This window comes from Coenobita brevimanus, chromosome 25 (genome assembly GCF_032717465.1).
Source record: "Coenobita brevimanus isolate Jiangsu-jjx chromosome 25, ASM3271746v2, whole genome shotgun sequence".
NCBI classification, from domain to species: domain Eukaryota; kingdom Metazoa; phylum Arthropoda; class Malacostraca; order Decapoda; family Coenobitidae; genus Coenobita; species Coenobita brevimanus.
In genome coordinates, this window is record NC_136978.1 from 7,639,360 (window position 1) to 7,656,239 (window position 16,880).

General features: G+C 40.2%; 1 protein-coding gene across 1 annotated transcript in view; it reads right to left on the bottom strand.

Moving 5' to 3' along the window:
* LOC145393857 (calpain-A-like) overlaps positions 1–16,880 on the bottom strand; it is a 214,627-nt gene that overhangs the window by 49,447 nt on the left and 148,300 nt on the right. The window contains exons 28-30 of the mRNA XM_080267913.1: positions 11,185–11,348; positions 2,084–2,301; positions 114–156 (exon numbers count right to left, since the gene is read on the bottom strand). Of these exons, the coding sequence (XP_080124039.1) occupies positions 114–156; positions 2,084–2,301; positions 11,185–11,348 (425 nt within the window). The remainder of the gene's footprint in view (positions 1–113; positions 157–2,083; positions 2,302–11,184; positions 11,349–16,880) is intronic.

Consider the following 16,880-nt stretch of genomic DNA (forward strand, 5'->3'; position numbering starts at 1 on the left):
AATGCTGTACCACATACTACTGTAGCACCAAGGAGTGTGGTGTACTCACAACCAATGTGCATGTACACTGTGTACCTTTCTAAACCATGAAGCACAATTTATCTAATACTCACCCTCTCATCCACCTGACCGAAGCCAACATCCTCATCGTTCTCCCTGGGGATAACAAGCAGTAAGTCACATTCATGAAACATATGGTATAGATTCATCATCATCATCATCATCCTGACCTCTGTGATATGAGTGGGGATCAAGAAATGTCAGAAACAAAGAAATATTAAGTATAAAAGAAAGCTTGGTGGAATGGGCCAGATAGTCATTGACACACATCATTCAAACCCCTGGAATGGGCCAGATAATCATTCACACACATCATTCAAGCTGCTCGAATCCTGACTACACATCATGTATCTATTCATCTGCATGTATATTTTTGCATCTTTCTCTCCACATGCATGTCATACCACAGCCAGATCGTCAGTTCATGTACCCCTCCATACATACCTTGTCCAACCAACCCAATCCCTTGTCTATTTCTAAGCCTCATCAACTTCCATACATCACTTTCCCATACATTCATTTACTATATCCGTTTAACCCCACTCAAATATACCCTTTTCACGACCCTATTTGTATCGCTTTGCTCCCTATGCAAATATAGTATCATGGCCTTAGCCCCTTCAGAATGATGGCAACTTTTATATAGTACAGTAGAGCACCAGGTTTCGTGGTATCCAGATTGGTGAAACACACTTTCGTGGCAGCCACCAAATATTCCCGTGATTGCACATTCGCAACTAAAAAGCACACTTTCGTGCCCTGCTGCACCACAAGTTTTGGCTTCTTGCCACAGTGATGCCAACACCACCACTCAGTTTCGGCCCGTTTCCCACACATGTTCAGTATGTCCGAATGTTAAGTGTTACACTATTTCGTCCTTGATTAGTAATTGACAGAAATATGTCGTCTTGTGCTTCAAGTGGAACCGGAGGTGGACCGGGTGATAATGGAAAAGATGTAAGAAGGCATGAACCTCGAACAGAAAGCAGTAAGGGGAAGGCCAAGCGCGACTACTGCAAGGGAGTGAAAAAATGTATGATGAGTTAAAAAATAAAATCGTTCTGAATACCTCCTAGCATCAGGTCCATTAAGCTCTTCACCCTGGTCTTTCTGGTGAGTGTTATGTTTGAATGAAGGGAGTGTGTAAGTGTTACACATGTAAGTAATATTGCTAATACTGTACATACCATATCTGAGTGAATTTTATGATGTTTTTATATTTTATTGTGTTACTTTATGATTTAATGTGTTAATAGCAACATTTCAGGTAACTTTAAGACGTATTTATGGTAGGAAATACACTAGGGGTGAGTTTTCTTACAGGCCCAGTCGCTATTAGCTTATTTCCCATAAGGTCAATGTCCCAACTTTGGCGGAAACAAATTTCGCGGCACTTTTCACAGTCCCTATTAGATGCAAAATCTGGTGCCCTACTGTACAAGGATATTTCATTCTTGCTACCACCAAATGATTTATTCACATCAGAGGACACCATTCAAAAAGAAGGCATCTGAAAAAAACTCCATTAACTGCTTTAGTGATGGATTTCTGTATTACTTTATTCTTGCTCCTGCCAGATAATTTTATTTAGTTCAGCATAGACCTCGATGTGAAGAGGTTAAGGGGGACAGCTAAAGAAAATAATTTTCTTATTAGTTAATAAATATATCTGCCAATGACTGCATGAAAGAAAACTTTACTACTGTTCATTCATACTGTTCTACATAAAAAATCCTGCTGGTAATTCTAAGAGTAAATCTAATTTTTTTCACTGTTCCATTTCTCTTTTCAATTCTGCTCCTAAATCAAAACAACTTACTTTTTCCTACTGCCCTGCTTGACTGCAAGTTTTTTTTTTTTTTTTTTCCAAATCCACTCTAATCGCTGAATCCTCACCCTTTTTTAAACCAACTTAATTTAGCCTTCCCCTCTATTATCTTCTAAATCATTCTCACTTTATGCTGATTACTCTTTTCTGACAAAAAAAAATTCTCTCTCTCTCTCTCTCTATTCCTGTACTTACTCCATCTCATTGGCCTTCTCAGAGAAGACCCTAAGAATGAATTCTCCCTCCTCATTGGGCTCGAATGTAGAGGGCACGATGCAGTAGGTACCAGGGGGCAGCTTGAAACGGCATGACACCTCTCGCATGTTGATGAATGAGGGAGACCGTGCCACTGATGCTGTGTACTTAAAGAAACTGAGGTCCAGGGGTCGGGGAACACCGTCAGGGTCTCGTAACTGTGGGGTTGGGCATGTGAGGTTAGCAATATGAGGTCAGGGGTGATATTTTTGAGAGGTGGTGTTGTGGTGTGTTGAAAGAATGAGTAAAGGAGCACCAAGAAATAGAGAAAAGTATTACCGGTACTTTGTGTGTGTGTGTGTGTGTGTGTGTATTTACCTAGCTGTGATACACAGGAAATGAGCTACGCTCGTGGGGTCCTGTCCCCGTTTCTCAGCAAGTCAAATTTTGCTTTGAACTCGTTTAAGTTTTTAGACTGGAAAATCTTTGTTCAGGCTACTCCACAGGCCTGCATCTATGTGGAAAACTGAATTTCTTGATATCCTTTAAGCAACTTGGCTTTTTCGTTTCATTCCAGTTCCCCTTGTTACTCTCCCATCCCATAAAAACAGATTTTCTGTCACCTTTTTCTACTCTCATTATGGTCCTGAACACTGCAATCATGTCGCCACTCTCTCTCCTTTCTTCCAAGGTAGACAGATCTAGCTTTTCCAGCCTTTTCCTGTATGACAGATCTGCCAGGTTTGGGACCATCTTGGTTGCCAGTCTTTGTATTCTCTCGGTCTCGCTTATATCTTTCTTTTTATGTGGGGACCACACTACTGCCGCATATTTCAACCTGGGGCGGATCATGGCCACTATCAATTTTTTCATAACCTCCTCATCCATGTAATGAAATGCTACTCGTTTGTTAGTCAAGAGATTATATGTGTCTCTAACTACCTTGTTAATGTGTTTTTCAGGTGACAAACTATCCTGGACCAGCACTCCCAAGTCTTTCTCTTCTCTCACTTTTGTGACTGGTTCATTACCCAACAAATAATTCAGTGATGGCCACTTGGCATTTTTACCCATTTCCAATATTTGCATTTTTTTTTGTGCTGAATTTCGTTTCCCACATCCAGCTCCAATCATGAAATCTATCCAGGTCCTCCTGCAGCAGTTTACAGTCTTATTCAACTTCTACTTTCCTCATGATCTTTGCATCATCAGCAAACAGACTTGAATAGCTGTTCATTCCATCTACCATATCATTTACGTAAATCAGGAACATTACAGGCACTAACACCAAGCCCTGTGGGACTCCACCTGTTACTTCCCTCCATCCAGATATTCTGTCCTTTATTACTGTAATGTCCTCCTTTGCCTCTCTCTCAAGAAGTCTATCATCCACTCCAAGAGGTTCTCCTTCAGTCCTCCTATGTGTTCCAATTTCCACATTAGTAGCTTGTGGGGTATCTTATCAATGGCTTTCTCCAGATCTAAATACACACAAACCACCCAAATATCTCCCTCTTGTAGCTTGTCAATCATCCTTGAGTAGAAACTCAACAAGTTGGAAACACAAGACCTTCTACTTCTGAAGCCAAACTGGCTTTCAGCCAAAATGTCCATCTGTGTGTGTGTGTGTGTGTGTGTGTGTGTGTGTGTGTATTTACCTATTTGTATTTACCTATTTGTAGTATACAGGAATTGAGCAATGCTCGTGTTGTCCTGTCTCCATATCCACATTTATCAGGTCTACCTTTACACACATGAATGTTTTTCTCATGCACCACCTCTTTGTCTAAGTCGTTCCAAATATTTAAGAATATAACTAAGTGTGATATACACGGAATGTACTATGCTCGTGGGTTTCCGTCGCTGTTTCTCAATAAGTCGAATTTAACTTTAAACTCGTTTAAGTTTTTAGACTGGACGATCTCTTTGTCCAGGCTATTCCATAAGTCTATACTTCTGTAAGGAAAGCTATATTTCTTGATATCCTTCAAGCAGCTTGACTTTTTCAATTTCATTCCATGTCCTCTTGTTGCTCTCTTATCCCATACAAACAGATCTTCTTTGTCAATTTTATCTACTCCCACCATGGTCCTGAACACCGCAATCATGTCTCCCCTCTTTCTCCTTTCCTCTAACGAAGGCAAATCCAGTTTTTCCAGCCTCTCTCTGTATGACAGGTCTGTCAGACTGGGGACCATCTTGGTTGCTGTTCTTTGTATTCTCTCAATCTTGTTTATATCTTTCTTTTTGTGTGGGGACCACACTACCGCTGCATATTCTAACCTGGGGCGGATCATGGCCACTATCAATTTTTTCATCATTTCCTCATCCATATAATGAAATGCTACTCTTATGTTAGTCAAGAGCTTATAAGTCTCTCCAACTATCTTGTTAATGTGCTTTTCTGGTGACAAACTATCTTGGACCAGCACTCCCAAATCTTTCTCTTCTCTCCTTTTTGTGATTAATTCATTACCCAAAAATAATTCAGTGATGGTCTCCTGGTACTTTTACCCATTTCCAATATTTTACATTTCTTTACATTAAATTTAATTTCCCACGTCCGGCTCCAATTGTGTATCCTATCCAAATCCTCCTGCAGTATTTTACAATCCTCCTCAACCTCTATCTTCCTCAAGATCTTTACATCATCAGCAAACAGACTCGCATAACTGTTCACTCCATCTACCATATCATTTACGTAAATCAGGAACATTACTGGCGCCAACACTGAGCCTTGAGGGACTCCACTTGTTACTTCCCTCCATCCAGACATCTTTTCCTTTATTACTGTCCTCATTTGTCTCTCTCTCAAAAAGTCTCTCATCCATTCCAGAAGTTTCCCCTTTAGTCCTCCTATATATTCTAGTTTCCACATTAGTCTCTTATGAGGTACCTTGTCAAAGGCCTTCTCTAAGTACACACAATCCACCCAACCATCTCTCTCCTGTACCACATCAATCGCTCTTGAGTAAAAGCTCAACAAGTTTGAAACACATGACCTTCCACTTCTGAATCCAAACTGACATTCAGCCAAAATATTCATCTCTTCCAGATATTTTATCCATCTGTCTTTCAGGATTCTCTCACACAATTTTGCGACCATGCTGGTTAGAGACACTGGTCTATAATTCAGGGGTTCTTCCCTGTTTCCTCCCTTGTAAATTGGTACCACATTTGCCCTCTTCCATTCTTTTGGCACTTTCCCCTCTTCCAGTGAGCATACAATTAAGCTGTGAATTTTATCCGCCAGTTGTTCTCTGCATTCCTTCAGTACCCAATTAGAAATTCCATCAGGTCCTGGGGCTTTCCTTACATCTTGAGTTTCCAGTAATTTATACACTTCCTGCACCTCCACTTTTATATCTTTCATCACCGGAACATTTCTAATCACTCCCTCCCCTTCCACAAGCTCCTTTTCTTTAGTGAAAACTGACTGGAAACGTTTGTTCATTATTTCTGCTTGCATTGCCGCATCCTTAAAGACCTCTCCATCTACTTTCAGCTTGGTGATTCCTTCCTTTTGTTTCAGTTTGCCATTAACAAATCTATTAAACAGTTTGGGTTCATCCTTGCATTTGTCAATTATACCTTTTTCAAAATTCCTTTCTTCTTCCCTACGTATTCTTGTGTATTCGTTTCTTGTTCTTTTATATTCTTCCTTTGTTCTGTCGTTACCTCTCTTTCTCCAATTGTTCCACGCCTTATCTCTCTCTTTTTGGCTATCATACACCTTCTATTAAACCACTCCTTTTTCCTGTTTTCTTTCCCTCTTACTCTTGGTACAAATTTTTCCACTCCCAAATTATAGAGGTCTAGAAAGATATCCCACTTCTTCTGTATCTCTCTTGTTTCTCTGAATTTTCTCCAATCCGCATTTTCAAAAAAGTTTCTCAATCCTGTAAAATTTGCTTTGCCAAAGTTGTATCTTCCCTGTCTATGAAGCTCGTCTCTTGGCTCGACGTTTCCTATTAACATCTGGAACTCAATGACCACGTGATCACTTTTTCCCAAAGGACAGAGATATTCCAATGATTCTATTACATCGGGTTCTTTGGTGAACAGTAAATCTAACCTTGCTGGTGTGTCCTCACCTTGAAACCGTGTCTCTTCTTTGACCCACTGCGTCATCACATTATTCATTATTATATTTAATAACATAGTACCCCACGAATCCTCGCCGCCTCCCGAGTACCATTCCTCCCAGTTCACCTCTTTACAATTAAAGTCACCCACCAAAATTATATTATTGCTTTTCTCAATTATTTTTTGCAAGTAGCTGGCCAGATCTGACAACATCTCATGGTATTCGTCATCCTTCCATGCTCTCGTCTTTGGGGGAACATACACTACCGCCATATCTCTCTTAACATTCTCTCCAGTTTCTAATTTCATATATATCACTTCAGCCCTGCCTTCTCCCATTTCCACAGTATCTACATTTATGTTGTTCTTCACTGCTATCATCACTCCTCCTCCCTTTTTTTCTTTTCTGTCTTTTCTCCACAGTTTGTATTTACCATCTCCCAAATGAACATCAATATCTTCTCTTAATTTGGTCTCTACAAAGCACATGACATCAGGTTCATGTTCTCTCAAGAAATCATTAATTTCGATCCTTGTCGATATGAAACCATCAACATTAGTATATAAGTATCACCTTCAAATTATTTTTGACATTATTAATACCCTCTTCTCTCCTACTCTCTGTCCGTACCACTTCCTCAACTTCTGATCTTTCACAACCATCCCCCCTAGTTTCCTTCACTTCTATTTCCTTAAATACCATTTCCTTACTTTCATATCCAATACTCTCCAAAAAAAAGTATTACGTTCTTCCTCTGTCCTCTTATCATTTTTTTCCTTTACTTCTTCCTTTAATGATTTTAAAACTTCTCTTTCTTCTTCATTCAGATCTTTTCTTATTATAATATTTTCCATCCCCGCCTCTTTGCTTAATTTCCAGGTCACTTTAAGTATCTCGTTTATTACACTTTCTGATGTAAACTTGACTCTCATTGGTCTTGTTTCCCCTTTCTTATAAGGCCCTATCCTCCTTACTTCCTCAATTTCTTTTACCCACTTGTCTCCTTCGGGGTCAATCTTGCCTAATATTCCTCTCGCCATGTTCGTGTCTCTCTCGAGTCTTGCGAACCTAACCTTTTCTTCCTCTTCCCTGTTTCCAAATACTACCACACATCTGTTCCTTTCTACAGTTTCTCTCACTATTTTCTCTTTTTTCTTCAGTATTTTCACTACATTTTCTTCCATTTCTTTCTTGTTCATTTCCCTTTCTTCCTGGATGATCTCTCTTAAGCTGACCACTTCTTTCTGTTCTTCTTCTACGTGTGCCCACTTTGCCTTGTGTTCTTCTAATACATTACTCACCTTCTCCATTTTATTAGTACTCTCTTCAAGTTTCCTCCTCAGTTCAACATTATCCCTCTTCAAATTCTTAATCTCTTCATTGGCTGTTTCGTTGGACTGGATTAGACTTTGTATGGTGGTTTCCGTATTTCCTGACACATCCTTTATCGCTATATTCTCTACTTTTTTTTCGAGTTCACTAATCCTCATAATTAATGTTTTCACCAGGTCCATGACATTAGTATTAGCATCAAATCCTTGAAATTCCATTCCCTCATTGTTTACATTTTCGGCCATGTTTAACGTACCGGTAAAGTACCTAAACAGCTGTTACCGAATAAGCCACAAACATTCATGTATACTATTGCCAACAAATCTTTATATTTTTGGTAGTCTACCAACTTTCATTATTTTAAATTTAAAGAAAGACCCTAGGAGACAGGACAGACAAAATTCCTGAAACTACTCAAGGTTAGGAGCGATGCCTGGGACGTCCTCTCTCTCCGGCTGTTCGTGTGTGTGTGTGTGTGTGTGTGTGTGTTTATTGCATGTAACAAGATAAACCAGTGGGAAAGAATGTCTGAGAGAATACTGATTTTGGAGCTGAGGCACCAAAGCTCTGAGGGAGGGAGTACTGATGAGTGGCCACCCAGGATATACATTTTTCACAGATTTTGCATGAGCAAATATGATACCAGCTCATAACTGTTGGAAAGGAGTTGTGAGTCAGTGAAACTGTAATTGCAAGGAAGATACAAGCCTTTATAACTACACCCATACCCCGCTATACGGTCAATCGCTATATGATACCCCGCCGAAACAATGTAAAAAAATTAACACTCTTCCCAGCCCGTCGATGGTCAGTCCCTGGTTGTCTGATGGGTTTTTATCTGATGGTTTCTTATTTAACCAATTTTTATGATATTTTATACTTGAATTTTGTGTTTAGGTTGATTTACAAACAGTTTTAATGTGTTTTAGTCACAGGTGGAGTGAACACAGTAATTTTGGGGTACAGAGTACTAAGTTTGATTTTTTCTAGACTTAGTTTTGATGATTTTCAGATTTTATTTTTGGGTTTAGGTGAATTATAGACTACTTTTAGGCTTAGTTTAGCTTGTTTTGAAGCTATTTGGGGGTTTAGGTCGGCTAAAAAAAACTTGTTTTAGGACCCACTTGGGTGGGTTTTGGACTTGGTTGGGGTGGGATCTCCAGGCTCTTCAATGCATCCCTACACTTTCTATGTTATAACGTCCCCATTTAACATACCCCAGCTCAACGATGGGTTTTCCCAATGCACCTTATTGTTTTGAGGAGGACGATGTGTATGTGTATAGAAGGTTTATAACATAGCTGACTATTTTTTCCTACAAGGTACTGTATATTGATAGACAGATGGAAAGACAGACAGATGGATAGATAGACAGACAGATAAATAGAAACATTAGATTAATTATACAAATACAGAACACAAATGAATTATCGTTCGACTCCTCAGTGTTCTGTCTTAATATTAACTAATCTTATGCTGAAAAAAGGATAAAGTGATGACACTGAGGTGTTGTCTATCAGTCCCAAAGGGGTCCACAGTGGGATCAGATCTTGCAAGGAGAATAATGACCTGAATTTACCTTTTCTCGTGTTAGTCAAGTACGAACGAAGAAGGGGTGTCTATCACAACAGCGATGTACAGTAAAGCCTTGCTATACCATCCAGTTATGTCAAGTGACAACCCATCACATAGCGATTTTATCGTATAGCGACGCAATTATAACATGGGCTCAATGGGGATATGTTTTTGGTCAAGGGTCACCTACACAAAAAAAGTATAAAAACTATATATCAGGCAACAGCTCTGAGGTAGAGAATAACCACTCTCCACAAAAGGTTTGTGAGGGAGAACAACTAGGAAAGCAAATAGCAGCCAATGAAGAATATGGGGAGGTGATAGCTCTTGTATGTTCATTAATCATCATGTGAATTTGCACAGAAGTATGCCACTGTACTACAGCTGTGCAAAGACTATGCTGCATTCCCTTAGGAATGTTGGTACTCATTTACTGGATAGTGTACTGAGTAAATTTTTCTATCTGAATGTTGGAATGAAACAAGGATGTCTCATGTCTCCATGGTTGTTCAATCTGTATATGGATGGGGTTAAAAAAGAGATACAAGTTAGGGCAGTGGATGTTGGAGTGACCCTAATAAGAGGGGGCAGTGTTTGGAAACTCCCTGTACTGCTGTTTGGAGATGATACTGTACTGTATTGTTAGGTGAAGATGAAAGGGAACTGCATGGCTTAGTGAATGAGTTTGGGAGTGTGTGCAAGAAATGGAATCTAAAGGTGAATGTAGGGAGGTGTAAAGTTATGGTCTCTGAGAGAAGTAAAGTCACTGAATGTACAGTGAGGTTGGATGAGGAAGAAATGGAACATGTGAGTGTGTTTAAGTATCTGGGTAGTGTGATGAGTAAGGGTGGAAGTTTAGGGGATGGAAGTGCTTGAAAGTGTACAACAAGGAAAAATGGTTGCTGGTTCTTTGAAAGCAGTGATAAGGAACAGGGAGGTGGGCATGGAAGTAAAAATGTCACTGGATGATAGTATTGTGATATCAGCTCAAACATATGGAAGTGATGCTTGGACCTTGTTGGAAGAACACAAGTCAAGAGTGAGAGCAATGGAAATTAGTTACTGAGAGGAGCATGTGGAGTCACATGGACATACAGACTGACAAATCAGGAAGTGAAGAAGCATTGTGGTGTGGAGGTGATAGAAAGTGTTAGAAGAAATACACTGAGGTGGTTTGACCATGTGGAGAGGATGGAGAGCAACAGACTAACAAGAAGAGTGTATGACAATAAGGTGGAGGGGGGGGGAGAGGGAGGAGGAAGCCAAGGATGAGATGGAGGGATGAAGTGGAGAGGCATATGAGAGAGGGGGCTGTGACCTGAGAACAAGGCAGTGAAGCAGCACTGGACAGAGCAACATGGAAGTGATTTGTTTCTGGCCACCCCTTACAGGACTGAGGCGTCGGACAATAGATACTGTAGATTAGTCTTTGTAAATTATGCGGGCAGTATTTTTCAAAATTAACCTAAACGTGTTCCCAACATGTCAACAAGTAGGTTGGTGGAGGGGTAGTGCCCCTCCCCATAAAACAACTAACTCAAAAACTAATGGCCACCCCTTACAGGATTATGGCATCTGGATATGGACAGAAAGAAAGTGAGATACTGCTTACCCTAAAAGCAAACTACAGTGTTCTTACCTTAACGCTTCCATGATAATACACCAGTACAGTATTCTACATAAGAAGTATTAGTATAAGTAAGATAACCAAATTAAATAGTGAGTAAAAGCAGTATAAACATAATAAACATGTGGAGGGAAGGGGGAAAATCTTGGCTCTGACCACTGCTATAGGGGTTTCTGCAACTGCTCAACAAGGCCAGGAAGAACTTCTCATGCATCATTCTAGCAATTCATTGCAGAGACAGGCCTGACTGTATATGAATAGGAAAAGATTTTATAAGCTATGTTTGTGGGTGGGAACTTATGCTAGCATTAGAGAGGAAGCTACCTGCACTCACTCAATTTAAATGTCTGTCATGACAATAAGGTGCCACACACCATAGAAATAAATTCTTAAAAATCTCATCAAATATCATACAACGAGCACCATGGTACCTTTACTTAGAGGTATCCTGCAAAAAGACATAAGTTTCAGCAGACTAACATGATAGATAGCAAATCCAATGGTGAGACATTCCAGGCCAAGCTTCCTCTGAGAACGTCGGTTCTTCTGCATGAGGGCGACAATGACAGTACATTTGTTATCATCATCGTCATCATCCACCTCCGTCAGAGTAATACGATACTGGGGGTTGTGCCAGAACGTGTCTGTGGGTATGGAGGAGAGGCATGTTACTATTCTGGAGGATAACACTGTATCTAAAAACACAGTCACTTAATTCTATTTCTCATTATTAAATTAAGCAAGCACAATCAAGAAAAAAGAAAGGGAAAGCACAAAGTAGAATAAGTAAACACTGACCTATAACACATGCAGCCATGGAAGATTTTTACATATACTCAACTGTATATATATTTTTTTCTGGCTACCACCCATCATCCAATCCATTTTTCCCCAAATAAACAGGAGTGTACGGACTCAGGGCTAGGCTACTAAGTCCCGACATTTAAGGGAAGGGTGGCCATCCTCACTCACTCACGTGGCATTACATGAGCAATAAACTCAAACCATCCCACAGATGGAAACCCTTACAGGCTCCATCTGGTTGTAGTTAACACTAGACAATATTTACCAGCTTAAGAAAGTGCTCCCCAAACTACAGAGGTAAAAAACAATAACCTCTTGAGCGTGGAGTCACGTTTCTCAAATACTGCAATGAAATAATTAAAATAATTCTCATTATTTCCTGTGTCCCTTCCTCTCTCATTCAGCTCACAAGATTATATTTCTTTCATGTGGAAAGAACTGACTCTTTTTAGAAACACAAGATCAGATTACTGTTATTATTATTATCATTATTAATATTATTATTGTTGTTTGTGGTAGGTGGGGGCACTCACCATCCACTCGCTTGATGTAGTGCTGCTCTCGGGTTTCTGCCCTCTCCTCCATCCTTCTTTCCATCGATCCTCTTCTGTCTTTCTTTCCTTCATTCTTTCCTCTTTCTTTTGTCTGCGAGTGACTTTACACTCCCTCTTATGTCTTTCTTTCCTTCATTCTTTCCTCTTCCTTCTGTCTGTGGGTGATTCTACACTGAGTGACAAGCCAAATGATTTCCTGTACACCAGGAAACCATTTACTATGCTGGGTGGTAACCATATAACCAAATTTTGGCTCCTGGTGGTTTAGTGGGTAATAAAGGTGCTCCAGTCGGATTGAGCCGATGAAGGTTTATATCCAAGGGATGGTTGGGGTTTATTGCTCACATAATGCCACTCAGGGATGAGTGAGGCTGGTCACTCTCATCTTAAATGCCAGGACCAATTTTATTAGTCCCGTGCTCCTACGCTCCTCGTGGGGCAACGTAGGATTGGATGATGGATGGATGGATGGATTATTATTACTATTATCATTATTATTCCTCCATCCTTCTTTCCTTCCATCCTCTTCTGTCTTTCTTACCTTCATTCTTTTCTTGTCCTTCTGCCTACAGGTGACTTTACACTCCCTCTTCTGTCTTTCTTTCCTTCATTCTCTCCTCTTCCTTCTGCCTGTGGGTGACTCAACACTGAGTGACAAACCAAATGGTTTCCTGTACACCAGGAAACCATTTACTACGCTGAGTGGCAACCATATAACCAAATTTTGGCACCTAGTGGTTTAGTGGGTAATTATTGCGCTCCATCGGATTCAGCCAGTGAAGGTTGATACCCAAGGGATGGTTGGGTTTGACTGCTCATGTAATGACACTCAGGGATGAGTGAGGCGGGTCACTCAGGACCAACTGCCTAGCCCCAGGCTCCTATGCTTCTCATGGGGCAATGTAGGATTGGATGATGGATGGATGGATTATTATCATTATTATTATTAATATTATTGTTATTATTATTATTATTATTGTTATTATTATTATCATTGTTATTATGGGGTGATGAGAGAAGTAAAAACACCAGTAATGGAGAGAGGGCTGGCGCTGGTAATGAATGGTGATACATGGAATACCTCAAATTTGTTGCATGCTGATGATGCAGTACTACTTGCAAATACCGGACAAGAACTTGGTAGACCACAGCAGAGTTTTGCTGTCTGTGAGTGTTATGCCCTGAGAGTAAATGTAGAAAAGAGTAAAGTGATGGTTACTGGGAGAGAAGGTGACTCCCAGTGCGATGTTACAGTGTGTGGAGAGAGACTGGAATTGGTGAGAGAGTTCAAATACCTGGGTACAGTAATAGAAAAAGAGAGGAAAATCTGCAAAAGAAGGGGAAAGTAGAGTTACACATGGAAGGAAAGTAACTGGTGCAATGAAGACCTTGATAAAAAACAAAGGTTTGAGTGTTGCAGCTGCACGAGGCTAACATGAAGGACTTAGTGTCAACTTTAACATATGGATGTGAGACTATGGTGCAGCATGAAAATGAAAAGTCACGAGTGACAGCAGTGGAGATGGGACTGCTGAGGAATGTACATGGAGTAGAGACGGTAGATAGGATACGAAATAGTGTGATTCGTGAAAGATGTGGAGTGAGGAAGTCTGTGGACACCAGAATCAAAGGGAGTGTCCTGAGATGGTATGGTCATGTGGAGAGAATGAACAACAATAGAGTGGCGAAAAAGGTATATCTGAGCAAATTTGAAGGAGGGAGTGGGCAAGGTAGGCCAAGGAGAAGGTGGAGGGACATGGTAAATGAGTGTTTGAGGAAGAGAGGTTTGGAAGTCGGTGAGGCTAGGAGACTGACAAGAGATCGAACTGGCTGGATGAATATTGTGAGGAGAAGTGCATGATCAGGGACTGAGCACCCCTTTTTAACGTGACAGTGTCCTGACTGACTCTACCGGATACGTTAATGTGAAACTACAGAACATGGTGAATGTTTTTGGCATATCAGATAGACCCAGGATTCTGGGGGCCTGAATGGCGAGCAAATGGAAACATGGTCCATTGGATTGGGCAAATTTGGCCTGTATGGACACTGCTACTCCTCACCCTGCCATAGGGTGGGAAAGGAAGTCTGGATGATAATGATGATGAATACTAAAGACCCTATTACAGTATCACTGACACATGGGCTGAACTGCTTGACGAGGCTTGAAGATGAGTTCTGCGGTTGGGAACGGTGGTTAGTTACCATCTGCCAGTAGACATAAGCTTTATTTAAGGCAGCAGAAGCACCTTAGCAAATCAGTTCTTCTTCCTTATACTCTGTTATATTTTTCTGAACATTTCTAGGGTGGTAAATGAACGTTTCATGTGAAATTTGTTTCCCTCACTGGTTTTAGCTATGTTCCGTTGTGTCAACTCGTTTGACTGGTCAGCTTAGTTGCGGAAGGACTGTCCTAACCTAAGTGTTTAACTAAATCTAACCTAACCTAGCTTAACTGTACCTAATAATTAATCTAATCTAACCTAACCTAACCTAACCCAACCCAACCTAACCTAACCTAACTTAACCTACTCTTGCATCCATTTGGGAAGTTGGGAAACAAAATCCACCTTTCAGTATGCTGAATAAGATTTCTTCCATTACGCTGTAAACAACAATCGTAGGTACATCTTAGGAGTGTTGTGATAAAAATAGTAGGAAATTTTTCAGCAGGGGACAGGTAATTTACCACCCTGAAAATAGTCCGAAAAATACAGAAAACAAACTGGAGGAATATGAATAGAATTGGTAAAAAGCTTCTACTGCCTCAAATAAAGCATATGTTTACCCCACCTGCGCCGCACTGCTCCCCGCCACCACTGTTGACTCCCCCACACCACCACTTCCCAATGCCTCAACATCAAAGCCCTCAAAATCTAGTGGGAGTTAATCAAGCTCACCAATGTTATGAACAAGTGACTAAGCAGATGCACATGCATGTGATCACTTGCTGCCGGGGCTCGCGAAACTCTCACTAAAATCGCGAGACTCCTAACAGAGAAAGATTTCTTCGCGTCGTGAAACTTCTATTCGTGAAAGTATATTTCGCCAAACTAGAGGTGTATGTCTGTAGGACTACTGGGCCTTGCGAGCAGGCTGTGAAACCCCTGCCCAGAGTTGGGGACACACACACACACACACACAAAAAGGTGAGTGCACTGTACTTTGATTTGCCAAGCTTAAGAACCTTTTAAACAATGAGAAAAAGTTTAAATTCAGTTCACTGGCAACTATTTCAACTCAATTAGAAATGAGGTAGCTGGGGTACTTGGGCAGAGACCAAAGATAAGCCTTGGTACTCTATTCAGCTGATATTTCTATAATAGGTTATCTGGGAGGCCAATCCATAACAAATCACAGTATTAAAGAGAGAAAAGACCATAACATGGACCAGTATTAAGAGACAACATCTATTCAGCAGCTGTCTCACACAGTACAGGTTTCTGATGTGCAGATTATTACCTCTGGCAATTTAGTAAGTTCTTTATAATTTAGCTATTAATTAAAATATACTCCCAAGTTTCTAACAAAACTAGCTGGATGAAGTTGACTCACACATCTTCAGAGTCGGGGCATTATCACTTGCACCATCCCTCCTGTTTCCTCAAATAAAGAGTATTTCTTCTTTATCATCATTCAGCTTAAGTCTCCTCTTTGCCATCCAGATTTTAACATCAGTCATCAGGGACTCCAGTTTATTCATGGTATCATTAATATCTGTCACCTTAACATAAAGCTGAGTGTCATCAACATAAAACGGATATGATACATCACATGCATCACGCAGAGACAATAAACTACTTGCATAAACTGTGAATAGTACAGGACCTATAACAGATCCTTGAGGAATTTCAAACACAAAGGGAAATGAGCACAAGTAAGTGTTGTCCACAACTACTCTTACAGACCTGTTGAACAGATATGACTTTAGGAGTGAAAGAGGACCATCACAGAGACATAGTAAAAATGCAAGTCATTTACTAGTAGTTTATGATCTACTGTGTCAAAAGCCACATACAGATCCAACAGAAACAAGAGAGATGACACCCTGCTGCAGGTGCTAAGAACCATGACGTCATGCATCTTCGTTAATGCAGTTTCAGGTGAGTGGTATTTCCTACGTACTGACTGAATGGGAAGAACAACTCTGTTTTATTCCAGTAATAGCACAAGTTGATCTAGTATGGCTTGCTCAATAATCTTCAACAAGAGTGAAATATTGAAGACAGGACAATAGTTTAAAATGTTCTCAACACTGAGACCAGGCTTCTTAAGTGCTGGCCTGAGCAAGGCATGTTTCTCGGACTACACAATGTTACCTTCTAAGAAACACTGCATGTTTGTACATATCTGACAACTGAGACACAGTGAATCGATCAAGTGGGGAATATGTTTCACTAAGATCTCTGATATAACATTCAACTCTGCTTACATCCAATGGATGAAATGATGAAAGCAAGTGGCCTCCTGTGCAATGTGACTGGAATTCAACTGAGGTTTCATCATTGGAAGTTGTACTGTCTTATTCATTTCATATGCAAGATATCTTAATTGTGAAGAATGAAATAAAATCAGAAGCCAGTTAAGCATTAGATAAACAAGTTGATTTACCAATGATTTTCTTCTGACACATCATATTATTAATAACACAGCCAAATATTTTTTATCACTACCAAATGTCAACTATATCTTGATAATACTTTGCCCTTTTGAGTTTTACACTAACGAGGACACCCCTTCTTGCCAAAACATAATGGAAATGATTCCATTTGGTCCGACGTAAGCGATATTCACATTCTGCTTTCCTACATTGTCTAC